The sequence below is a fragment of the Zingiber officinale genome, chromosome 4B, assembly GCF_018446385.1.
Source record: "Zingiber officinale cultivar Zhangliang chromosome 4B, Zo_v1.1, whole genome shotgun sequence".
Lineage (NCBI taxonomy): Eukaryota > Viridiplantae > Streptophyta > Magnoliopsida > Zingiberales > Zingiberaceae > Zingiber > Zingiber officinale.
The window spans coordinates 103,939,663-103,966,229 of record NC_055993.1 but is presented as its reverse complement, the minus strand read 5'-3'; the positions used below and the strand labels follow the sequence as shown (position 1 = coordinate 103,966,229).

General features: G+C 42.3%; 1 protein-coding gene across 3 annotated transcripts in view; it reads left to right on the top strand.

The window, feature by feature from the left end:
* Window positions 1-26,567, top strand: part of LOC121975842 (endoribonuclease Dicer homolog 4-like) — a 67,874-nt gene that overhangs the window by 7,106 nt on the left and 34,201 nt on the right. For all 3 annotated transcript variants that reach the window (XR_006110447.1, XM_042527734.1, XM_042527733.1), the window contains 6 exons: window positions 57-126; window positions 1,340-1,404; window positions 1,506-1,649; window positions 1,726-1,854; window positions 5,003-5,138; window positions 23,532-23,628. Coding sequence is in view for 2 of the 3 variants with exons in the window: in XM_042527734.1 (XP_042383668.1) it covers window positions 57-126; window positions 1,340-1,404; window positions 1,506-1,649; window positions 1,726-1,854; window positions 5,003-5,138; window positions 23,532-23,628 (641 nt within the window). In the remaining variant the exon portion in view is untranslated. The remainder of the gene's footprint in view (window positions 1-56; window positions 127-1,339; window positions 1,405-1,505; window positions 1,650-1,725; window positions 1,855-5,002; window positions 5,139-23,531; window positions 23,629-26,567) is intronic.

Here is a 26,567-nt window from a genome sequence, read left to right as displayed (position 1 = left end):
TACCTCTGAAATTTCAGCGTGGTTTTGATTCTTGATTTTTCTTAACAATTTCCTAGGAATTCTATGATACTAGCATGAAAAGTCCTCGCATATTTGGGATGACAGCTTCCCCTATCATTGGAAAAGGTAATTTGTCCTAGTATAAAACCAGGAATCTTTGTATTCATTGTAAAATGTGTGCATGTTTATCTTGATTTCTGATAATGCCTGATAGGGCTTCATGGATCTTTTATTCCTTAGTATTGATGACAATTAGAATGATATTTGTGATCTTTATTATTTATAAAAATACAGTAACAAATGATAGTTTTGAAGACATAATTACACGTGTGAGAGTGTATCATTCTCACCATTGACTATGGACAAAATAAAAGGAAATATTTTATACAATTGAACTTTATATTTTATGGACTATATCTTATAGTATTCAATTTTTAATTTAGTGCAATAGAAATCTTTGCATTTGTATAAGGGCAATAGTGTAAGTTCACATCTTTAACAATCTAGTTAATTAAATCTAAGCAATCTGTATAAACACTTTTACATCTATCATTTAATATATCAAGTAAACAACATTAGGGTACCATAATAACAATATCAACCAATTACATATGAATGCAAGTAATCAAATGACACTATACAAATAGTTTTTAGAAATGCATGATATTTAACTAAGCAATGGATATTGTAGAATATTCATTATATAATTAACGCTGATAATTAGCTAATTAATGTCATAGAACATCCATGACTATATGGGCAACTATTATGTGACTACTATCTCTCTATGCTTTGGACTTGACTCTTCGTTGGGTGCTTGATTGCTCATTCAGTGTGAGAAATAGTAGCAATGCTCGTGATAGTGGCGACACATACAGAGATAGACTTGTGACAAAAAAGATGCCTCAGTTCCAACTTTGATAGAGTATGCTGCAGGGAACGATGATGCCAATTACAACTTTATTTTCAATAATGCACCCTTCTAAATTCTAATATTGCTAGATTGGTTAGATGCAACCAATATTAATGCCAATTTTTCTTGTATGTTGTCTTGAAAATACGTTTTGATCTCTATACTTGTTAATTGTGTAATTCTCTGGATTTCATTGCATATGAATGAAAGATGATGACAAAATCCAAGGAAATATATATTCGATCACTTTCTAGGATCACTAATTCACTATCAGTGAATAGTGAGCATTATTGATTAAATTCTCTTTTCTCTATTGCTTTCTTTGTAATCTGATTCTTCATAATCTTCTGATATTGAACTATTATTTTATTGTTTCTTCTTTAAATGTTCATTCTCATTGTTCTTAAGAATATATGTGAGCTACAGGAGCTACAAATCAATCGTTCTCTAGCAAATGTGTTAATAGTCTTGAGAAGTTGCTTGCCGCCAAGGTATATATGATTCTTTTTATGAAATATTGTTTGTGTAAATTTCCCCTTTTCTTTATACATTTTGTTCCAATATTTTCTCTATTGTTTTCTTAATTTAACAGGTGTATTCTGTTGATGATAAATCAGAACTTGAATGTTTTAGTGCTTCTCCAGATGTTAAGGTTTACTATTATGATCCAGTTTTTCGAATGGCTTCAAGCCTCATGGTTGCTCACTCTGACAAGCTCGAAGAAATAAAGCTCCAGGTGAATTGGTATATATATATATATATATATATATATATATAACATGGCACTAACTTTCATGTGTTGTCTTCTGCAGTGCATCTCCATGATCAAAGATATGTTTTCTGATGTCAGAGAACGTCAGAAAAAGATCAAGATTTTGTCTAGATTGCATGACGATATTATTTTTTGTTTGAATCAGATTGGATTAGTTGGAGCTTTAAAAGTAAGTTATTCTTCTTCTTTCTGTATGCTTGTGGTCAACTTGTTAATTCTGATACGGAGATATTTTGACTAAGTATAGTGCATGTTTGTGGTCACCATTTTTTTTTGTTTCTAAAGTTCCAACTTCCATTTTTTGTTAGTATTTTTCTTTTTCTTAATATTTCATCTTGGTTTCTTATGCTTGCTCTCTATTTTGATTTTTGGTATTTTACTAGTCTTGCTGTAATCATGAATTCAATATAATTTAATTTGTTCAATTATTACATAATTCTAGCAATCATTGCACTAAGCCTCTTCTCAATTTCAATTATTACAGAACAATTAGTTTGTCGTGCTGAAACTCATAGTGGTATATGATGATATGCATTTGTACCTGTGTGCTAAAGCCAAATCCAAATAAAAATTAGTTTCAAATAATTACTTAGGTGAACATTCAAACATCTCTGCTTAAAGGATTAGATATGACCCCCAAGGCAATGATGTAGCGGCAGGCTATCCAGGTTGTTACCAAATACTCGTGGTTCGATCTCAGTTATGGCGTATTTGTAGGAATTTTTCCTCCAAAAGGGGCACATAACCAAAGGATGTTAGACTTTTGGGCTGCCTGCCGCGAGCACTTCCCGATTTACCCTGGTGGCTGGTGAGAAAATTCTATGGAGTCGGGCCGGTTATATCATTTTTTTTAAAGGATTAGATATGACTATAAAATACAATCATCAACATCAAATGTGTGTCTTAACTATCTGAGGCCGGCTACATGATCTTATCACTTTATCAATCTCTATTTAATTCTATATTTAGTAATATTTATATTAATTAAACCATCTCTTTTACATTAACTAATTTTTGTTTTTCTCCTTTTATAATCTCTTGGATTTGGAGTTGCACTTGATTGCTTTAGGATATTAAGAGTTTTTTTTTTTTTTTTATCTCTTCTAGCCTTTACACATCTATGTTAGCATTTCATCTCTATGATATCTATGATGTTTAACTTTTTGTATTTACTTGCTAATAGCTCAAGACTTTGATCCGGAAAGTATGTGACGTACACAAGTGTCATTAACTTTGTTTTTTTAGCCTAAGAAGCATCCCTTTTTTTAAGGGAAAATTGCATTTCATTCATTCAGAATGCCCCCACATAGTTTCAAAATTGTCAAACTATCTTTAGAGTTTTCAAAAGCATCTCATTTCATCCTCTAATCATTAACTCCATTACTTGACATGACATACATACTACATACCTACTTGTCATCACCCTTTTGTATGAACTGACGGTGTTAATAGTCAGAGGATGAAAATTATAATAGTTTATAAGCTTTACAAGTTCTTTTTTTTAATCATTTTAAAGATCCAAGTGTTGTTTTGGAAAAACAAGTAAATCTTGACGGACATTTAAATTTCCTTTTAAATAATAATTTCAAGATATATGAAATTGTTACCTACAACTTTATATGGATCTACTTCTCTTAAAGCCTTACATTTCAGCTTTAACCTTTTGTTCTTAGTCAAGATGAACTCTCAAAGTTTACTATTAAGATTTATGATTGGCCAAGTGTGTGAAAGTGACCTCTACTAATTCATAATAAATGGGAGCACTTAGCCAATGGTATTAAAACGAAGAAAAGTTAGGAGAACTAAAGGGTGACTAGAAGAAATTAGCTTTTGAAAGGTGGTAAAACATTGGAAATGACATCATTCTTCAATAGTTGTATGATTCAATATTATCCCATTGGGATGGATAGTTGGCTAACGCATGGTGGAGGTGTTGCCACCATGAGATCTGAGAGTCAAATCCCGGCTAGTAGTTGGGTGCCTGCCCTTCCGTATACGCTATTCAACTGCTTAAGGCTAGTAGCCACCCATGATTTACCTCTTCCGTGTCACTAAGGGATGGACTGGCGGAGGCGCTGGTGAGTGAATCGCCTTTGCCACCATGATTCAATATTTTCTATTTTTCTTCAATAGCTGTGAGCACCTTCAAATTTATTCTCGTGGTCGGTGGAAAATTTTCGTGGGGTCGGGTTGGTCATTCCCAGGATTAATAGGTGTAAGTTAGATATCTGATCCCAACTTAAAAAAAAAATATATTTTGTTCAAATTGTTTCATTTTCATGGGCTACTTTATGTTATCTTGATTAAGCCAATTCAAGGTCACATAGTTTAAAATCTCTAGTTGTTTCGCTTGATACAAGTGAAACATTTTGTTTCGCCTGTGGACCGACACTGGCATGCCTATGGTGCCGACACGCCCGAGGCCTGCACACGTGTCGTGTGAGCCTGGCGATGCTCTTGGAAGCTTCGCACATGCTCGGCGATGCCTCCGGATGCGTCACGGGAGCCCAAGAGCATAGCGAAACATGAGATCTTCGGATGCATTGCACGAACCCAGGAGCGTCACAAAACACAAGAGCGTCATAGACCAGGAAGGGCTTTAAGGTTTTTAAGTTAGGTTTAATTAAATAACTTGGGTTTAACTATGATTGAGATAATTTAGATAGACTTAATTAAAACCTAATAAAATTATTCCATTAATTTAAGATATATATATATATATATATATATATATTGATTTTAAAAAAAAATAGATTTTTTTATTTTTAATTAATATATTTTATATTTTAAAAATACCAAAATCACATCAACGCGACATGATACAGAAACAAGACTGTATCATTCCGGTTTGGGTTTGAAATCTTGGCACGGGTTAAGATTTTAAAACCGCATATATTTGGTTTTTCCATTCCATCAATGAAATTGCTTGTTTCCCTTTGTCGACGCTTAAGCTTAGTTTTTGTTGTTTTAAGTCAGCATGCATCTTCAGTGATTTCTTGTCTTATTAAACTGCATTGACGTTCTGTATGAATCATCTAGCTAGCCACCATGCTTCCATTCCCAAGAAAAAAAATGATAAGTAAAACTAATTTGCTTTTATTGGACTTTGGATTCTATTTCTGCCATATAATGACCAAAATTGCTTTGCATTAATTACTCATGGTTCGTTTAACCATAGATGTGACATTATTTCTCTCCTGGTTAATTCTTTCTTTATATTGGCTACATTTACATATCTTGCTTAAAATGTTTCCTTGTCTACATCCCTGATAAAATGTTTTCAATGTTTTCTTCCTTTACCTTTATATGCCTTAAAGGCTACACATGGCCTTTTAGCTTCAGATGTGACTGATTTATCAGAATTAGAGAGAGTGAAGATTAATGGTGACAGCTGTCATATTCAGCACTATTTATCGAAGGCAATGGCTGTGCTGCGCTCTAACTTATTGGCTGGTATGTTTCCGATCCTGGAGTTATTACTTCCTGTTCGTGAATCAGATTTCTTGTCTTCTATTTAGTTTTTTTTTTTCAAAAAATTTTCTGAACCAGAATCTTGGCTAGCTCTGCAGAAATTTTCATGGAAGAAATTGTTTATAGATAAAGACAATTGCATATGTCACATTCCAATGTGCGATTTTCGCAAGTGTACGGTCGTCATCAGGTAATAAAATATCATCATCTAGGATCATGAAGTCGAGTACTACGCGTGCAAAGTAGGCTATCTAGGTTTGTCAAAATTGAGAGAGTTTGTTGTCAAAGCAAATGAAGTATGAAAGCAAAATGAGAAGTTGTGAGAAAATCGATTTTAAAGACAATTTTAGGTCTTCGGTTTCACCTTGAGAATCCTTGATAATGTAACTGTGATGCCTCTCTTTTATCTCAATGTCGATCAATCTTGAAAGTGGTCTATCATAAGGTAACCGATGCTCCCTTTCGAGTTTTCACTGGTGTATCTACCCAAATGTGATCCCTACTTTGATGGCAACTTACTAGGGTGATCGCTTTCTCATGGAGGATTGTATCATGATGCCCCACAATCCCTTATACCGCTACCGTTAAACTCCTTACGCTTTGTGATAATTAATGATATACTCGGAAGGGTTTGAATTGCAACCCCTTGAGTCTAGTTATCATAGGTCCGAGATTGGACTTTGCCTTTCGGTTCTTCCTCCTCACTAGTCTGTGCTAATATCAATTAAGACATATTAACATGTTATGTATGCTAATAACTAATGGATTAAAACATCATGTGATAAAAGTGATTAGGGAGTCGACTTGGGCTTGGTGCCTCATGAACAAAATATTTTTGTTTAGGGTCTTGTTAACTAGGTGTCAATTGATTGAGTTTAGTAATCTAATTGATTACTGAACTCATGGAAAAAGCTAGAATTACAAAGTTGAGCTGCAATAATTAGATGACTTAGAGTCTAATGGAGATCACTTTATTCATGGTGAAATCCAATCGGCCGAGGTAGCCATTCATAGATTATAGGTTGAAGCTACTGAGGAAGCCGACTCATGTGGATTCAATTGATTGATGAGTGACAACAACAGACCTCTAAGTGAAGTAGTGAAGCTGAAGAAGATTGAAGGATATAAAAGGAGAATAAGAGGAGCATTTGAAGGCTACAAAATATTGATTGTATGAATATTTTAAGTTTTTCTCTTATACTCATTAGTTTCATCTTCTTGATCTTTAGTTGTTGATCCTGTCCGAACTATGAGTTGATGAAAGCTGGGGACGTGGCGCTCTCTGCTGGCTCCGCGTAGACGCCGGGATGAGGTGGACCTCCTGATTTGAGAAATAATATTATTTCTGATTTGAGAAATAATATTGACGCAGGGGGTCGATAATTTGACACTGCTTCCTGTGAGTAAATTTGCTCCTGTAATCTGGATATCTGAGGGTAATCAGTTACCCATTCTGCATCAGCTGTAGTGGTTGCAACTATCTCGGCTGCAACTATCTCTTTCCCACCACCTTCCGCAAAAGGATTGATGAATTCATCATCATTTGCTGTTGGTGTGCCCTGTAATGCTAAGTACTGTAGATATTGAAAATAATCATCATCATCATCAGATTCTGCAATTTCTTCGGAAAGGACACATATAAAATTAGAAGAATATGAGGAACTCGAAGTGGTAGGGTCATCTAGTATAGCTTGTAATTGTCTTCTGTATTCTCTGGAATCACGGAGAATTCGTCTAGTTGTTGCAATACTATGTGCCCATGTTCCTTCAGTGAGTTGACAATAAGCCTGATCTTCATAAAATTTATGATCTTCAATAGCTTCTAACCTTGCTTGTTGTTGTATTCTCCGAATCTCTTCTTCAATCTCCTCTTTAGTTTTTAGACGAATGTCTAGAGGATTTTTACCTTTCCTTGTTGATGTTTCTGGTACTAGTTCCAGGTCAGGTATTGGTTGTAGGTGATAGTCTGTATCATCACAACAATATTGACAACCAATGCATAAAGGATTTGCCAAGTACCTGGAGCATATTTGGTTTGTTGAGCCAAACCCATGATCCGCTCTTGTCGTATTAGTTAGTTCAGCTACTTCTCGTACAGGAGGTGTAGTGATCCTTTCTAGGATAGTTTGAGCCTGCTGATCTAGAAATATATCATTATCAGTTGCATTATAGGCAATAATTTTAAGTTCACCTCTGTAATCACTATCAATAACTCCTCCCATGATCATTAGTCCTCTCATAGCTGCACTAGATCTTGGAGCTATTCTTGCATATGTTCCCTTTGGTATTTGAATGCAGATGCCAGTAGCCATCATAGATCTTGATCGTGCTGCAATTTCTTGTGGATAACTTATGGCTAAATCATATCCGGCTGATCCTTCTGTCCTTCTTTGAGGTAACACAGCTAAGGAAGAGATTCTTTTAACCAACAATTCTTCTTCGGGAACTGGGGTTTCAATTAGTACTGCGACAATGTGGTTGCGTACTTCCTCTTCATCTGATTGGACTTCCTCATCATTTAAGCCGTATGTTGGATGACTTGCAGTAATGGCCTGGTAATTTTCAAACTGCAAGGATATATTTCCATTTAATAAATTCCTTGTATTTACCTCAGTGGGTTGTACTGGAATATTAGTAGATGATGGTCTAATTATCCAGTTTTGCCCGATGACATCCCTCGTGCTGTAGCTTCTTCCTGGGAGTGCCCTTACTCCATGGCTTGTTAAGTAATCCACCACGTTCTGAACTTCATACGCAAAACCAACATTTGGAGTATTTGAAAGTCTCCCAACCAGTCCTATGGTGATTAATAGATTGGCTTCACTATTCTGCCAGCCTTCATATCCTCGTGTCAGGATAGATATCTGTATGTTTATGTAGAAGTCTGAGATTGTTAGCATAGTATCAGGAATTACATATACCAACTGACTTCCATTAGTCAAGTCAATCTCCATAGTTGCAAAAATGGCCTGATCTCCCTGCCATCTATTATCTCGAAATACAACCAGGGCTAAGGTACCTTCCTCCTGTCGCTGTAGAATTTGGATGCGTACCTGTATTACACCCATATGTATAAACCTCATTCCACTTCTCTGTAGTTGTGCATAACTTTCAGGTTGGATAAAGGATAAATCAGCTTGATTTCTTGTAACTAGAAGGGCTTCCTCTGATCTATGCATATAAACTCGATGATGAGCATCATCTCTCCTGGAATGATAAAGTACCTCAGCTGGTACTATCGCTGCTCTTTCTTGCATGGATAATCTAAGCTGTACTTGCGGGTCCATCTGTTGTTCTAGGGAATGAGTGTATGTTCGTCCCGTAATGCGACTAGCCATCCTTTGAACTGCCCTTTGAGTATTATACCGTCGTCTGTGGGCTTGACGGTATTCTCTAATTTGATCTTCAAAAGCCCTGGCTTCTCCTGGCCTTGTCACTGTTGTAGTTACAGGCGGGTCTTGCGCCCTTGTCCTCGTCATCATTGTTTCCTTACTCTGGCCTGTTCTTCTTTCAAAATAGTAAATGGATCAGTAAAAACTCTTAATTTACCTTTGGATTCCTTTGGCTTCTCTTGTATAGATAGAGTCTTTATTCTATCTGTTAAGCTTTGGATTAAGTTATCTGGTAAGGTTGCCTCCTGTTGATGATTTGAGCTCACAGCTATCTTATCCTCAATTTTCCTGATTCTTTCTTCAAGGGATTCCAACTTTTCTAGAATGCTTACTAGAAGTTGGATTTGTGTATTTGCCTGTTTGATGATGGCTGTACTACTACTTGTTGCTCCCTTATATTCTGCTGGTCTACAGAACCCAAGGGCCGGTGCTTCTATTCCTTCAGTTGCTCTTACTGCTTCTTTATAGGAATTTGTTGCCTGAGCGTTGATATAGCTCATGTAGAGGACCACGTTTCCACCCTTTGTAATAATGATTCAACCTTTGTCAGTTTTTTCTGCAAATCTTCCGAAATTTTGAACACTTGTTGTTCCGTTAGCTTTGGTTGTTCTGCAACAATACCTTTTAACTGTCTTTCAGAAAGCGGCCGATTTTCTATAATTTCTTTTGTAAGATTTTCTAAGGCCTTCTTTAATTCCTTGTTTTCTTTCTTAATGTCCTCAAGCTGTTCTTGGATTATTTTGAAATTTTTGAGATGTATTCTACAAGACAAGCAAACTCTGTCGTAGATTACTGATAAGTTATGAGCAAGTTCTCTCTTAGTTGGTTGTTCTTCGTTTTGGGCTAAGTCAAGGTATTCTAGGTTTGAGGTATGAGATTTTGTGTACCACTCCTGAATCTTTTCCTCCCAACGTGTTGACATAAGACACTATTATAACTGTTCCCTATGATTTATCTTACTTACGAGTTGAGGCTTACAGCTTAGAGGGTTCTAAGAGTTTTCTTGCTCACACAGGTGTGCCCTTGGATTTATGTTGGCATCCCTTGCCTTGTTACCAAGTTAGGACCTGTTCTTTTGCAATCCACCCGTTGTTCCCTGGTCTCCTTATTACCGCAAATTTTCAGTTCGATAAATCTTAAGGCCAAGTTATTCAGATACTATATCAGTTCATGTTTTTGCTATAACTGGTCAACAGTTGCAATTCGCTAGACATGCCCTTAAGCTTTGTTATAACTGATCAACAGTTGTAATTCACTAGGCTTAACTTTTAAGGAAAGATATCCTTTATAGTTTCAGGAGTAAAAGATTTTTGGAGGGATATTCAAAATTACTCATCCTTTCCCCTAAAATACCCTGATAAGATTTAGTCTGCCATAACAACCTTAAGAACAAGCTCTGATACCAAAATGAAGCGTGCTTCTTTTCAAGCAAAATAGATAATGTACAAGAGAGAAAGTACAAGACTGAAATTGCAAGAAAAGGAACTGAACTTACAAATTTAGACAAACTTTAACTCTCAAAGTAGAACTTGAACCGTTATGCGGTGTGTTCTGCTATGAGCTATTAGAGAGAATTTATAGGGAAGATGAGGGTGAACCGGGTGCTCATTGGGCCCCATCAGTCATTCACTTGTCACTTCCCAAGTTCTCTTTACACACAAGCCTATATGCTTTTACAGCTAAGTCTATATGACTTTCCAGCTAAGGCTAAGAGACTTTAAGATATGGACGGCTCCCCGGGGCTCAATCCATCCTTATCTTTTGGATTCACGGGCTCACCACGTTCCATCTTTATGGTGGAGTGTCTATCACGTCTTGGACTATGCCTTGCACTAGAAGGAAGGCATCTAATAATTGTTGCTTTGATGCGGTAACAGCTGGTAGTGCATCTTTAAAGTAGATTCCTTTTGGGTGCTGGCTTCTTTTGAAAAAGTCTGTCTCCTTGGTGTCGATGATAAACTTGAATTCCCACAGGCTATTGATAAGCCTTTTTGCTGTGGTCCACTCGATGTCCGCCAGATGTCTTCGCGCGTCTTCTTCACTTGGTGTGCATGTCCTTGGGCCGGATTCTCCTTAGACTTCTTGGTACTGACCCAAAAATTCATAAGGTCCTTCAAGCAATGTGCTGCTTGACCATTGGGCCGGATTTTGAGTTGTTGTGCTGAGTCTTCCATCTGTGCTAGGATTAATTCGTCTCCGTTTGTTGGGCTCCATGGACCTGTTATTACAGAAACCAAACGAGATAATGCGTCAGATAGAGTATTGTCTTTACCCTCGATGTGTTGGAATTGGACAGGAATTCCAAGGCCCGTAATAAAGTCCGTAAACGCAATCCAGCGCACTCTGGATGGTTTGTTTTGTGACGACTTGTTGAAGAAACTTATAATGGCCTGGCAGTCGGTTCTGATGAGAAGTTCTTCTTTGTCTAGATAATAGATCTTAAAACTGTTTAAGCTATTCATCACCGCATAGATTTCTGCATCTATGGTGGACTTAGGAGGTGAAAACTTCCCACTGGCATATGCGCTAAGTTGTTATGTTGACTTTGAATCGAACTTCATTGGTTTCCATTTAAGAATTCCTCCCCAGCCTTCCATGCATCCGTCAGACTCTATGATAACATAACACTTTGCAGGTGGAATAGTTAAGTCAGGTAAGGTTTTGATCATACCTTGCACCTTTTCTATTAGCTGCCAATCTTGTGCATTCATTTTTTTCTCACCATTTGGGCTAGTCTTTGAATATAATGGCCCAAGTATTCTTCCTAAGTTAGGAATGTAAGCCCTTGCATAGTTGAGAAGCCCTAGCCATGATCTTAGCCCTTTAGTAGTTTGCAGCTCCTTCTTAGCGAAATCAGCCACCTTGGTTATAATATGGGATTGTAACTTGATTCTGGACTGCCCAATTGTTGCGCCAAGGAACTCAATTGTTGAACTTCCTATTTTCATTTTTGTTGGGCTCAGAATTAGCCCATTTCTTTTGCAGATCTCAAATATTTTTTCCAAGTGCTTCTTATGTTGCTCTTCAGTTTCTGAAAATACTAGTATATCATCAATATACACTGCAATAAATTGTTCCGTACCTTTGAAGCACTCATCCATTTTTCTTTGAAATACCGCAGGTGCGTTCTTAAGACCAAATGGCATCACAAGCCATTCAAATAATCCTTGAGGAACCCAAAAGGCTGTCCAGGGTATTGAATCAGGGTGCATTGCCACTTGATGAAATCCACTCTTTAAGTCAAACTTTGAGTAGATTTTGCTTCTCCCTACTTTATGAATGATGGTGTTTATCCCCGGAAGGCTATACTGGTCTTTATTCGTGTTGTCATTCAGGCGTTTGTAATTGAAGACCATACGCTCCTTTCCTTTTACTTCTCGTCCTGTCTTTTGATCCACTGTAGTACCTGATTGGACTATAATAGCAGTGGTCCTGTGCTTACTGGAGCTAGGCCTGATTACCTTTAATCGTAGTAGAGCATCAATATGTTTTTGAAAGGCTTCCTTCATTTGTGGTGTGACATGTTTCAATGGCCTATCTTCAATAATCAGCTCTGGATTTTTAATATCCAATCTACAGGATATCTTATTATTCCCCCAATATTTCATAGGATCATTTCCTATGTATCCTGTATTGGTTAGTTCAGATAATAAATCTGTCAGCTTTTGATCTTGGTGCCAAGTGCATACCTGCTCTTGTATCTGATTGTATTCTTCTTCCTCCAAATCCAGTTCTTCTATGGCCGTTGCAACAGGAATCGTAGTGGTTACGTTCTTGTAAAACGTAACTTCATTTCCTTCAATCCTTACTCCTCCATACATAGATCTTATAAAATTGCAGCCCAATATCATAGATATGTTTCCACCAATTGATAATGGAAATGCATAGGTGTAAGGTATCCTGAAGCTGTGATCTCCAATACGCATAGTTCCATATTTCAACTTTTTGTTTGCAGTTGTCGTTGAATTTATCCCATTGAAATTTACCACAAAAGTGTTATCTTCAATAGAGAGTGGTGGGATAGATACCTGATCAATACAACAGGTAGTTGCTCCTGTGTCTAAGATTGCGTTGACCTTGAACTTCTCTACTCCTTGTATATCAAATTCTACTATCAGATTAAAGAGACCATTTGATCGCCTCCTTGGCTGCTCAGCTTGCTCCATAGAAAAGACCTTTACTCGTCCTGAATCAATTAAAACATAAGCTTCTTCCTCACCTTCTTCTTCCTCAATTTCTGGGAGCTGGTCTGGAGATTGGCTAAGCTTCTTCTTCAAATCTGTATTTTCAAGTTCAAGGAGATCAATTTTTAAGCGTAATTCTTCATTTTCTGTGTCTACCTCCATCTTATCAGCATCTGTTTGGCGAATTAATTCTGCCTCCTTTAGCTTAAACTCCTGCTTTATTGCTTCTATCTGCAAATCAGATACTGTCCTGATTGTCTGGATCTCTTGATTTAATCGATCAATTTCTGATTTGGCCCATGTAATGTAATTTTGCTGCTCCTGTATAAGGTTAGTTGGAGAGAATGGAATAGGAGCAGACCTTTCCACGGGTATTGTTGTGTCAAAATAGTTGCTTGTACACATGCCGCAAGATGTAATTTTGCATACCCCACAATGCATCCTATGTTTTCGCATTGTTTCTCTTTTACAACAGCTGCATCTTTGGTATTCCGGAGGTATTTCACCATTTACTTCCCAAATGTGGTTGCAGTCATGTTGTAATTTTGAAATTCGAACCATGGGTTGCCATCTGCCGCTTTTGCCTATCATGTAAGTATTTGTTTGTTCTATGAAGACAAATAAAGTTTCTTGGAGTAAAGAATTAACCTGAAGGTCTTCTCCTTCTGATACGCTATAAATAGCATCAGACATATCATCTCCTTCCTGAACTGATAGAATTTCATAATCATCTGGTAATTCCAGACCTTCAAATATGGCTACTCTCTTGATATTTTTGTACTCCTTGGGGCATTCTCTTGCAAAATGCCCTTCTTCTCCACAAAGAAAGCATTTGCACTTCTTATTTCTGACTAAATGTTTGCGCTTTTCTATTCTGGCATGGGATTGATGTGGCTTTCCTTTATATGTTGTTGATTTTCGTACCCCATACTTTCTCTTAGGATTATCATAATATCCTGATATTGGTATCTGTGCGCAAAAGGAGAGGTCTTTCAATGATCTGCTGAATGCAGCTTTCTTACATTCTTCTTCCAGGAACTTGTATGAAAACATAACTCGGGGATGAACTCCCATTGTGTTGCCTTGGTACTTTTCTTCAAAAGCTTCTTTTAATCTTCTTCCGAGATCACCTGGTAGCTTAAGCCAGAACTTCTCCGATAATTCTGGTCCGGTAAATAATTTCCCTGTTTTTGCTGCTAAGGTCATATATTCATTCATGAACGGTAAAATGTCCTTTACCTGGTTGCATGTTAATCTTTCAAGATCTCTATATGCTCTGTCTTGCATCTCGGTTGAGCCTTGAAAGGGGTCCTCCAGTAGAAATACCCTTCTGATTTGAGAAATAATATTTTGGGTGTCATTCCTCCCATCACTTGAATTAACAAGCTCTTGATATTCATGTGGATAATTCATTCTCCACTGGATCCATGTAAGTCTTTCTGATTCTCCCAATAGATTTTCTATAAAATCCGCCTTGTCTTGGGTGTCCGTGAAATTTTGTAAAGCCACCACATTTCTTGTAATTGCTTCCCACCTGAGAAAGACATCCTCAACCCTATTTAATTGAGTAGGAAGTACTAAAAGGGCACCAGTTTGTTGGTGAGCAGTTGGCAAATTCCACCATTCCGAAGTTTCTTTTCGTTTAAATACTCCTTTTGGTTCTGCAGGATGATCAAAGCTCACTGGTTCTTCCTTTGGCGCCTGCTGGGGTCTGTTGGGGGGATATCCTACAGGATTCATTGTTGTGTCCGCAGGGGGTCGATAATTTAACACTGCTTCCTGTGAGTAAATTTGCTCCTATAATCTGGATATCTGAGGGTATTCAGTTACCCATTCTGCATCAGCCGAGTGATAGCCGTTCTCCCACTTTCGAAAATGTCATTCCGCTCGGCCAATATGGAGGCAAGTATCGCCGTTCGGCCTCCTACTGATGATTTCCCTACCGACCCGTTGGCGGTCCACGCTGACGTCCCTAGGATCTCCCTGGAATGCGTGCAAATCCTTACCATTAAGGTTGGGCACGCGGCCTCTGCCCTGTAATGGGGCGGCTCGTTAAATGTGCTCCCGTGACCTGTTGCCACGTGGCGCCACTGCCGTCATCGTACGTGGCGCCACTGCCCTCGGGCCCTGTGACCTGAATCTGACGGCTTTGGAGGATCGGGCCTAACCTTATAAAGCCCTCGTTGCCCTCCTCCGCCGCACTTTCGCAGTCGTGCGTTCAGAAGCCTCCGCTTGTGCTCAGTGCACCGGCGAACTTACTCCCTGGCATTCCGGCGACTCCTCGTCCTCTTCTTTCGACCGTCCTCTTTTCTGTAAGGATCCTTTGCCTCTTGCTCCTTGGTTCTCGTGTTTTCTTTGCATTCTTCGTCGTGTTCTTGCTTCTTGGTCACTGTTCCGTTCATCTTCCCCATTGAGCCCCTTGCTTTTTCTTCTGACTTCGCCTTTTCCACTATTCCGGCCATGGCTAGTTCTTCCCAGCCCTCAGACCTCGCCCCCGGCTCGTAGTATATCGCCGAGGTATAGGCGGATGCCCGAGCTCGCGTTGCCGTAATGCCTCCCGGTCTGCTAGCTAACAGTCACATGCGGCATGCCACCGATGTAAGTCTTCTGTCCACCCAAACTTCTTTACATCGCCTCTCCGTTCGACACTAAAAAGCTCCTTTTTCGTTAGCGTTGGGTGGAAGACGTAGCGGTTGCCGCTTGTCTGGCGTAGCTGGAAGAAGAGCTGAAGCATCTCAAGACTTCTGGCGGGCCGTCCTTTTCTCAGGGCCCTTCATATGCCGAGTTGCAGAAGGAGCTGGCCAAGACCAAGGAGCTGCAAGAGGCCGAGCGGAAGAAGACGGCTGACCAGGCGTACATGCTGGGCCAGCTTGAAAAGCAGGTCAAAACTTATGACCGCAAGATAGAACTCGCGACCACTCGGAAGAATAACGCTATCGCCGATCTGGAAGCGAAGAATGTGGAGGCCCGCGTCCTGGAACAGCGGGTAAAGGAGTTGGCGGATCTGCTGGACGGCCAGAAGAAGAAGGGCCGTTCGGTCGAGGTGGCGGCTCTCAAGGACGAGCTGAAGATCTTGCAGGAGGCCCTCGAGGCCTCTCGCTCTGCTCTCAAGGAGTATCAGGAGGCTGAGCCAAGCCAGTTCGCCATACTGAGGCAGAAGTGTACATCCGCTCGGATGAGTTCGTTCAGAAGGTTTGCGATCGGCTCGTCCATGCCTTCGAGTTGGCTATTACAGCCACGGCGGATTATCTGAAGGCAAAGGGTCATCTTCCGGAGTCCTTCCTAATTCCTGACCGTGAGCATGCTGCCCTTCTTACCACTATGCCGAAGGATGTCTTTGACTTTCTAGAATGAAGTGTTTTTGTAGTTATGCCGCTCAGTCGACGAACTTCCCCTTTTGTTTTATGAAAGTTTTCTCGCGCTTTGCCGGCTTACTCTTTTTGGTCTAACATAGATAATCGTGTATCCCGAGTGGGCTGTGTTGATTTCCTCCTGACTTTTAATGATCGTTGCTCGTCTCTTGTTAGCTGTTGCGTTTCAATGTTGCCTTTGGGCGATCTTCAGATCAGGGGGGTTTATAGTCGCCGGTCCGACTTTGGGATTTAACGTTGCCGCTCGACGGTCTTCCGAGCGGGATATTTATGGTCGCCGCTTCGACTCTAGAGTTTAACGTCGTCGCTCGACGGTCTTCGGGCCGGGGGGTTTATAGTCGCCGGTCCGACTCTAGAGTTTAACGTCGCCGCTCGACGGTCTTCCGAGCGGAGTATTTATGGTCGCCGCTTCGACCCTAGAAATTAACGTTGCCGCTCGACGGTCTTTGGGCCGGGGGGTTTATAGTCGCCGGTCCGACTCTAGAGTTTAACGTCGCCGTTCGACGGTCTTCCGAGCGGGGTATTTATCGTCGCTGCTTCGACCCTAGAGTTTAACGTCGCCGCTCGACGGTCTTCCGAGCGGGGTATTTATGGTCGCCGCTTCGACCCTAGAGTTTAATGTCGCCGCTCGACGGTCTTCGGGCCGGGGGGTTTATAGTCGCCGGTCCGACTCTAGCCGTTCGGCTCACACGGCTCATACCCTTTGCCTTTTTTCTAATCTTTACTCCAGTAGCTAAAGGATACAGACGAACGGAACATACATGAAATGCATTACACTGGCGTACCTTTCACCCAGCTCGGTACGGTTGGAGATGATTTGCGCTCCATGGTCGCTCTAGCCGCCGTCCGTCCCCATCTTCCAGGTAGTAGGCGCCCGATCGAAGCTTCTCGATGACTTTGAAAGGTCTTGCCCAGGGGGCCTCCAGCTTACTTACATCGTCGACCGGTTTCATCTTTTTCCACACCAGGTCGCCGACCTGGAATGCTCTAGGAATTACTCGCTTGTTGTAGTTCTGCTTCATTTTCTGTCGGTACGCCATTAACCGGACGGCTGCTTTGGCTCGCGTCTCGTCCACCAGATCTAATTCGAGTAATCTCCGCTCGGCATTATCTCCATCGTAGTTCTGGACCCGATCGGACTCAACGCCCACTGGACCCGATCGGACTGAACGCCCACCTCGACCGGGACGACCGCCTCTCCTCCGTATACCAAGTGGAACGGAGTAACACCCGTTCCTTCCTTTGGGGTCGTTCGGATCGCCCAGAGTACGCCCGGCAGCTCGTCTACCCAACTTCCCCCGATGTGATCGAGTCGAACACGAAGAATTCGAAGGATTTCTCGGTTGGCCACTTCGGCTTGACCGTTGCTCTGGGGATATGCCACGGAAGTGAAATGCTGCTCGATGCCATACCCCGCACACCACTCTCCGAGCTGCTGACCGACGAACTGTCGCCCGTTATCAGACACGAGCCTACGAGGGACGCCGAACCGACATATTATATGTTGTCAGATGAACTTCTTGACCATCTGCTCAGTTATCTTTGCCAGCGGTTCGGCCTCGACCCACTTGGAGAAATAGTCGACTGCCGCTAGTAGGAACTTCCGCTGTCCGGTCGCCATGGGAAAAGGTCCCACGATGTCCATGCCTCACTGATCGAACGGGCAAGACACTGTAGATGTCTTCATCTCCTCCGCTGGCCGATGGGAGAAGCTGTGGTACTTCTGGCAGGACAAACAAGCAGCGACGGTCCGCCCGACATCCTTGTGTAGGGTAGACCAAAAATACCCGGCTAGCAGAATCTTCCTCGCCAATGATCGACCGCCCGGGTGTCCTCCACAAGTCCCCTGGTGTACCTCATTCAGTATATATTCTGCGTCTTCCGAGCTGACGCACTTCAGCAACGGTCGAGAAAAAGCTTTTTTGTAGAACTGATCCCCAATAAGGGTGAACCAACCGGCTCTTCTTCTTAATAACTGGGCCTCGCCCCGATCGGCTGGAGTGGTTCCCGATCGCAGGAATTCGACTATGTTCTCCAGTCACTTGGGAATGTGAGGTCCTCCATCCTGTCGACATGGGCCACCAAGGATACTTGCTTGATCGGCTGTTGGATCACCACCGGTGTTATCGAGCTTGCAAGTTTAGCTACTTCGTCCGCCGCCTAGTTCTCCGTTCGGGGTATCTTCTGTATGACTACCTCCCTGAAGTTTGGTTTAAGCTTTTCGAAGGCCTTCGCATAGAGCCTGAGCCTCGCATTATTTATCTCGAAAGTGCCTGAGAGCTGCTGGGTGGCAAGCTGAGAATCCGAGTAAAGGACTACTCGGCCGGCCCCTACATGCCGGGCGGCCTGCAAGCCAGCTATGAGGGCTTCATACTCTGCTTCATTATTTGTTACTCAATAGCCCAACCGGACAGACAGATGCATCCGTTCTTCCTGAGGAGAAAGTAACAAGACACCAATTCCGCTTCCGAGCCGAGTGGATGATCCGTCTACAAATACTTTTCATAAAGCTTCGGGCTCGGGATTCTGTGCCTCCGTTACGAAATCCGCCAAGGACTGCGCCTTAATCGCCGAACGGGGTTGATATTGGATGTCAAATTCACTGAGCTCCGTTGTCCACTTGATGAGTCGCCCGGATGCTTCTGGATTTAGGAGCACTCTCCCCAGCGGGCTGTTCGTCATGACGATGATCGTATGTGCTAAGAAATAAGGGCAGAGCCTCCGTGCGGCCAATACCAGCGCGAAAGCGAGCTTCTCGAGACCGGTATAGCGGGACTTAGCGTCTTTTAAAATGTGGCTCAGGAAATACACGGGCTGCTCCTCCCCGTCCTCTTTCACCAGCGCTGAGCCAACAGCATGCTCGGTTGATGACAAGTATATACGGAGCGGCTCGCCTATGTTTGGCTTAGCCAGTACAGGTAACGAATTCAGATAGGCTTTCAAGTCTTCAAACGCCCGATCACACTCCCCGTCCCACTGAAACTTGGTAACTTTGCGCAGGATCTTGAAGAAAGGTAGGCTCCGGTCGGCCGTTCTGGAGATGAATCGTGATAACGCCGTTATCCGACTGGTAAGACGCTGCACTTCCCTCATGTTTTTGGGAGGCGATATATCCTGTAACGCTTTCACCTTGCTAGGGTTCGCCTCTATACCCCGCTCGGTCACGATGTAACCGAGGAAGCGTCCGCCTTTTGCCCCGGACAAACATTTTTGGGGGTTCAGCTTGACTCCGTACTTCCTCAGCGTTCAGCAGGTTTCCTCTATATCTGCACAAAGATCCGCCGCCCGGAAAGATTTAATAAGTATATCATCCATGTATACCTCCAAGTTGCGCCCGATCTGTTCCCGGAACACTTTGTTCATTAGCCTTTGGTATGTAGCCCCGGCGTTCTTCAGCCCGAACGGCATTACGTTGTAGCAGTAAGTCCCGTGCGCAGTAACGAAGCTCACTTTTTCCTGATCTTCCCGGGTGAGCGGCACTTGGTGGTAACCCTGATATGCATCCAGCATGCATATCAGTTCGCACCCAGCGGTGGAGTCTACCAGTTGGTCGATTCGGGGCAGAGGGTAGAAATCCTTTGGGCACGCTTTATTCAGGTCACGGAAATCGATACAGACCCTCCATTTGTTGCCTGACTTGGAAACTAGCACCACATTTGCGAGCCAGCTTGGGAATTGCACCTCTCGTATATGGCCGGCCTGCAGGAGCTTCTAGACTTCAGCTCGGATGATGACATTCTATTCGGCGCTGAAGTCCCTCTTCCTTTGCTTCACCGGTCGAGTGTCCGACCGAACATGAAGCTTGTGCTGCGTTATGCTCGGCGAAGATGTCGCAGTTTTGTTGGAGGCATTTGACCAGCCTATCCTTCTAGCTCGCCTCCAGGTCGGATGCTATGAACGTAGTGGAGTCCGGTTGGGCAGGGTGGATCTATACCTCTTCCTTTTCTTCATAAACTAAGGAAGGTGGCTTTTCAGTTATAGCATTTACCTCGATCCGTGGAGCTTTCCGAGCGGCCTTTGCCTCGACTCGGACCATTTCCACATAACATCGCCGGACTGCCAGCTGGTCTCCTCGGACTTCCCCCACTTGATCTTCGACGGGGAATTTTATCTTTTGACAAAATGTTGAGACGACCGCTCGGAACTCGTCGAGAGTCGGCCGCCCTAGGATCACATTGTATGCGGAAGAGGCGTCGACCACGATAAAGTTAGTGGTCCGCGTTCTCCTGAGCGGCTCCTCCCCTAGCGAGATAGCTAGTTTGGTCTGGCCGATCGGGAGGACCTCATTGCCCGTGAACCCGTATAACGGGGTCGTCATTGGCTCGGTCAATTTGAAGTTGATCGAACGCCTTGAAAATGATGTTGACCGAGCTGCCTGTATCAATAAATATGCGGTGAATAGTATAATTAGCTATTACCGCTCGGATGATGAGGGCGTCATCGTGGGGGACTTCGACTCCCTCGAGGTCCTGGAGCCTGAAGCTGATCTCGGGCCCGCTCGCTTGCTCCTGGCTGCAGCCGACCGTGTGGATCCTGAGCTACCGAGCGTGTGACTTTCTGGCCCGGTTCGAATCTCCTCCTGTGGGGCCACCGGCGATGATGTTGATTTCGCCTCGAGTTGTGTTGCTTCTATTCTCTTCCTCTCGAGCGGAAGGTCTTGCTCGCTCTTGGTGATTGACCCTCGGTTGCCTCGGGCGATTCCCTAGCCCCGCGTCGTCCGATATCCTGGTGTCGGTGTCTCCGATCGGGTGAAGGGGATCGACGGCGATAGCTTCGGGGCGTGGGGTGAGCGATCGGCGGAAGGCTTCGATAATCTCGGGTGTTGTGGGTGGCTGACTGGTGAAGCGAACAAAACATGGGAGTCCATACCTTTCCCTTCGGTTTAGGTCGATCGGCTGCTACATGCTGGACCGCGTGCGGCCGGGGTTCGTGGTGTGGCTTTGCTCCCTTGACTCGAGGTCCCCTCGGTGGCTGGTGGCTGGCTGGGGGCTTCCGCTCGGCAGTTGCCGGCGGCTCGGATGACACTTCTTTTCTCCTCGCCGCTTGGGCTTCCTTCATGTTGATGTATTTATTGGCCTTGTTCAGCATGTGGTCGTAGCTGCGGGGTGACTTTCGGATGAGCGATCGGAAGAAGTCGCCGTCCACGAGCCCTTGCGTGAACGCGTTCATCATGGTGTCCGAGGTGACCGTCGGGATGTCCATGACCACCTGGTTGAAGCGCTGGATGTAAGTTCGGAGCGACTCCCTCGAGTCTTGTTTGATGGTGAACAGACTAACGCTGGTCTTCTGGTATCGCCTGCTGCTCGCGAAATGATGGAGGAAAGCCGTTCGGAACTCCTTAAAACTGGTGATTGATCCATCCGGCAACCTCCGGAACCATCGTTGTGCCGATCCCGAAAGGGTGGTGAGGAACACTCGGCACTTTACACCATTTGTATATTGATGTAGTGTGGCAGTGTTGTCGAACTTACCCAGATGGTCATCCGGGTCGTTGGTCCCGTTGTATTCTCCGATCGCCGGGGGCGTGTAGTGCCTCGGTAGTGGGTCTCTCAGGATGGCTTCAGAAAATTGACGATTGATCTGCTCGGGGGATGACTCTGTTCGGGGTGTCTTGCCCTTCCGGATGTCATGGATAGGTGCCTTGTCGGACGAAGACCCCCGGTCGAGGTTGGCCTGCACGACTTCTGATGGTGTCTAGAACAAAGCCCTATGGAACGGTATCGGGGCGGGCGGTGCTTCCACTTGAGTGCCGGTTGGACCTTTGTTCTGCCCCCATATCGAAAGCTGCTCCGGTCGGCCTTTCGGGGCCGCTCGGCCGCCCGAAGCCGACGTCGCCTACTGTGCTATCCGCTCGGCTTCAGCCTTCTACTGTTGCTCCACAATCTTAGCCGCTCGCACTTGAATGAGCGTGTCGAGTTCTTCGGGAGAGAGCGTCACCATGAGTTGGCGTCCAGCTTCTTCCATTTTCTCTGCTCGGATTCAGGTGCGTTCCCACAGACGGCACCAATTTAATTCTGTCCGAACTATGAGTTGATGAAAGCTGGGGACGTGGCGATCTCTGCTGGCTCCGCGTAGACGCCGGGATGAGGTGGACTTCCGGCGAACATGCAACAAAGTCGGGCCGGGAAGGGGTTTCCGGCGACGACCCTCCGACGCTCAAGTCAGGCGAGAAGAAAGCTGGAGCAAGATAATTAGCTACAGTGTGGATGATTGCATACCTCCGCTGAAGCTTAGGGGTCCTTATATAAGACCTCAGGGAGGTGCGTGCACGCTTCTCGAGGCGTGCATGCTTCCTCAAACATACCTCAAACATGGATGTCAGAAAAAGCATGCTTGACGCCATTCCGCAAACGTCCGAGTATATCCCTGGCGGGACAGTGGAAACTTCCATCATACGATTCTGTGTACGGCCTGACCGTCGACCATGCCGATTGTCGGCGGCAGCTGTCTCTAAGCTGATCTCCCCAGCAGTCCTTTTGTCCTTTTCTGTCTTTCGTCTATTCCTGGGCCGGGCGGGCCGGCCGCCCAACGCTCCATGCGCGCGGGGATGTGAGTGTATCGGACCGAGCGAGAAGGCCCCCGGTCATGTGCTTGGATGAGATTGCGCGACATTGATCTGTGACTCAGCCGGGCGGCTTGGCCGCTCGGCACAGAAGCTCCTTTACCTTGCGTCGGAAACCCGGCTTGTGGTCGAGCTATCTTTCGTCCGGCCTGGGAGATTTCGCTCGGCAGGACCTTAGGGTCGACCCTCTTGACCTTTGACTCTTACGTGTCACTGACCTCCTCCTGGACGGGTCTCCCGTCCTTACCACCGGATCAGTTGTCTTAGACTTTGTAAGAAGATACTTGTTGTAAGAGGTTTCTTTACTTCCTAGCTGGGGTTGCTGTGAAAGAGAAATTAGTGGGTTTTTTGGGTGACTCACCTACGAGTCGGACCACGTTACATGCTTGTGATAGTGATTACTATGTGAAATAATCTGAGGAAGAAGTGCTGCATTAACACTCTGAACAATTTATTCTTATAAATCCTCTTCATTAACTCAAACTTTTTTTGTGGGGCTAAATTAGGGTGTTTATTGAGGAAATTTCTTGATGCAAAGGCTAAGGTTTGTTCTGTCAATTTCCTTGAACGGTTTATTTCATTGTGTATAAAATAGTCTTGTCTATGCAATTTTAGCATCCATATCTAATTAGGAAAGAGGTGCATCAAGTCATCATTGCTATTTGCAATTTTAGCTTCCATATCTAATTGGGAAAGAGGTGTATTAGCATTAAGCCATTGTTGCTGTTTGCAATTTTAGCTTCCATATCTAATAGGGAAAGAGATGCATTAACATGACCTTATCAACTGTGCTTTTCACATCATGGTGTTATGGTGCATCATATCCTCCACAAATAATTTTGTGTTATTGTTTTGCTATTTACCAGATAATCATGATGCTGATTCATTGCGCTTTGAAACCATAGAAGATCCATTCTACTCAAAAAAATTGATGGTTCTTATCAAAATTCTGTCATCCTACAGGTATTCATGATTTTTTGGTTTCATGTTACTAGATTAGGCATGCTCTATGTTATCATGTCTGCTTTGCTAGCATTAAGTTTGTACAGAGAAGTTGACATGAGTGCTTTAGCAAACCGAATTCTTGAGAAAGAAACCTGTTTGCATATCTCTTATGTTTTTTCTTCTTTTCTCTCTCTGAGTTCATTTAAACATGTGACATTACCTGATGGATTTTTGTAATGTTTTTTTCATTACTAGTACTAAATTATTGGAGAAACATGTTGACGTAATCATCTGCAAGATTATCTTGCAACGTTTGTGTTTCTATGCTTGATATTCATAGCATGACTTAAAATATCGATCCATGTCGAGGTTTCGATCTCAGATCGGAACGATATAGTTTCGGTTCTTTATTGTACCATCGTATTGTGTCATACCAACATAGTTTGGGTATAACAACAACTAAGCATTATCCCACTAGGTCGGGTCGACTATATTGATGCTTTTATGCCATTGAACTTTATCTCCTACTATATCATTATCTATATTTAAATAAATTTTATCTTGTTTTATTATTACTAAGTCTTTTTTTTTATCTTTCTCTTCCTCGTTTGATATGTGTGTCATAATTTCACATCGCTTAACGGGTGTATTTATTGGTCGTCTAAGTATATGCCCGTGCCTTCTTAAACGTGTCTCTCGGAGTTTCCCTCAATAAATGCAACTTCGACGTTCTCTCTAATGCTCTCATTTCTTATTCTATCTATCCTCGTATGTCCACACATCCACCTTAACATCCTCATCTCTGCAATTCTCATCTTCTGCCCATGTGCTCGAGTTATAGCCCAATATTGAGTTCCATGTAACATAGCAGATCTAACTGCGATTTCGTATAATTTTCCTTTAAGTTTTAGAGATATTTTAGGGTTAAATAAAACACTCGACGCTCTCCTCCATTTTAACCATTTTGCTTGTATTCTATGTAAGACACCTCTTTCAATTCCTCTATCGTTTTGCAAAAATGATCCTAAATATTTAAAGCTCTAGGTTTCTGACAACTCGTCATTTCCTATCTTAACAATTGTCTCATTACGTCTAATATTGTTAAATTTAAATTTCATATATTCTTTCTTTATTCTACTCTAGTTCCCATGACGACCGGTCATGGCCGGTTCCAAGCCCGGATAAAGGAGGAGGGTTGCGTTAGGTTGCCAGCTAACGTCAAACTATGACAAATATTCAATGAATGGATCCATTAAACTATTGTGCTAATGCTAGGTTGTTCCCCGGAAGGAACGCGTTGCAGGGTCCGACTGTAACGTCTCGGCAAGGATCGCTACATCTCCAGAACTCGGATGTAGTGCTAAATATGCAAGAGTTCGCGTTACAGGGTCCAACTGTAACGTCTCAGCATGAAAACTTAGGTGTAGTGTTAAATAGGCAAGAGTTCTCACACCATAGGTTGGATAAGAACAAATATGATAGGAAAACTAATAATCTAAGATTTGGAACATGGAACATAGGAACTCTTACTGGTAAATAAATGGAGGTAGTAGATATGATGATTAGGAGAAGAATTAGTATTTTGTGTACTAGAGACAAAATGGACAAGTGAGAAGGCAAAGATGATAGAGAACTCGGATTTTAAGTTATGGTACACTGAAAGAGTAATGCAAGAAATGGAGTGGGTATTATTGTAGATAGTTTGTTAAAAGATGAAGTTGTAGGAGTAGTTAGAAAAGGGGATAGAATTATAGCCCTTAAGATAATAGTAGCGAAAGAAACTATGAACATAATTAGCGTATATGCACCACAGGTAGGATTAGATGAAGCTCCCAAAATCAAGATTTTGGGAGGACTTAGATGAAATATTATAAAATATTACACCAAATGAAATGATTTTAATAGGAGGTGATCTAAATGAGCATGTCGGAGTGAAAAATGAGGAATATGAGAGAGTACATGGGAGTTATGGGTTTGGAACGAGGAATGAGGAAGGGAAAATTATATTAGATTTTGTGATAGCATATGACCTTATATTAGCTAATACGTTTTTTAAGAAAAGAGAAGAATACTTAGTCACATTCAAAAGTGGGAATAATAAATCGCAAATTGACTTTCTTATGGTTAAGAAGAAGGATAGAAAGATTTGTAAAGATTGCAAAGTCATCCCTGGAGAAAACTTAACTATCCAACATAGGGTAGTAGTGTTGGATATAAACTTAACTATCCAACATAGGGTAGTAGTGTTGGATATACGCCTCAAACATAGTATCAATAGAAAGGAAATATATACGATTTCTAAAATTAAGTAGTGGAAGTTAAAGGATGAGAAACAAAATATATTTAAGGAGAAGGTAGAAGTACAAGCATTAGGTGAAATATATGATGGCTAATACAACATGGGATAAGATGGTATCAAAGTTGAAAATAGTAGCTAAGAGTGTATTCGGTGAGTCAAAGGGACATGCACCACTAAGTAAAGAATCTTGGTTGTGGAATGAGAAAGTACTAGAGAAAGTGAAGGAAAAACGAATAGCTTATAAGGAATTATATATTTGTAAGAACGAGGAAAACTTAAAAATATACAATAGTAAAAAAAAAAAGCTAAGAAAGTAGTGAGTGAAGCAAAAAATGAAACTTTTGAACGGTTATATCAAAAATTGGATACAAAAGAAGGGGAAAGAGACATTTATAAAATAGCTAAAGTGAGAGAAAGGAAAACAAGCGATCTTACCCAAATAAAATGTATTAAAGATGAATGTAATAGGGTATTAGTAAACGATGGAGAAATTAAAGAGCGGTGGAAGAGGTATTTTCATCAACTTTTTAATGAAGGTTTATGTGATCAACTTAACTTAGGTAATTTATGATGTAATGAGCGTAGAAATTTTAATTTTATCGTTGAATTCAACTTGAGTAAAACAAACTTTAAATGAGATGCCGTGATAAAAGTCGTT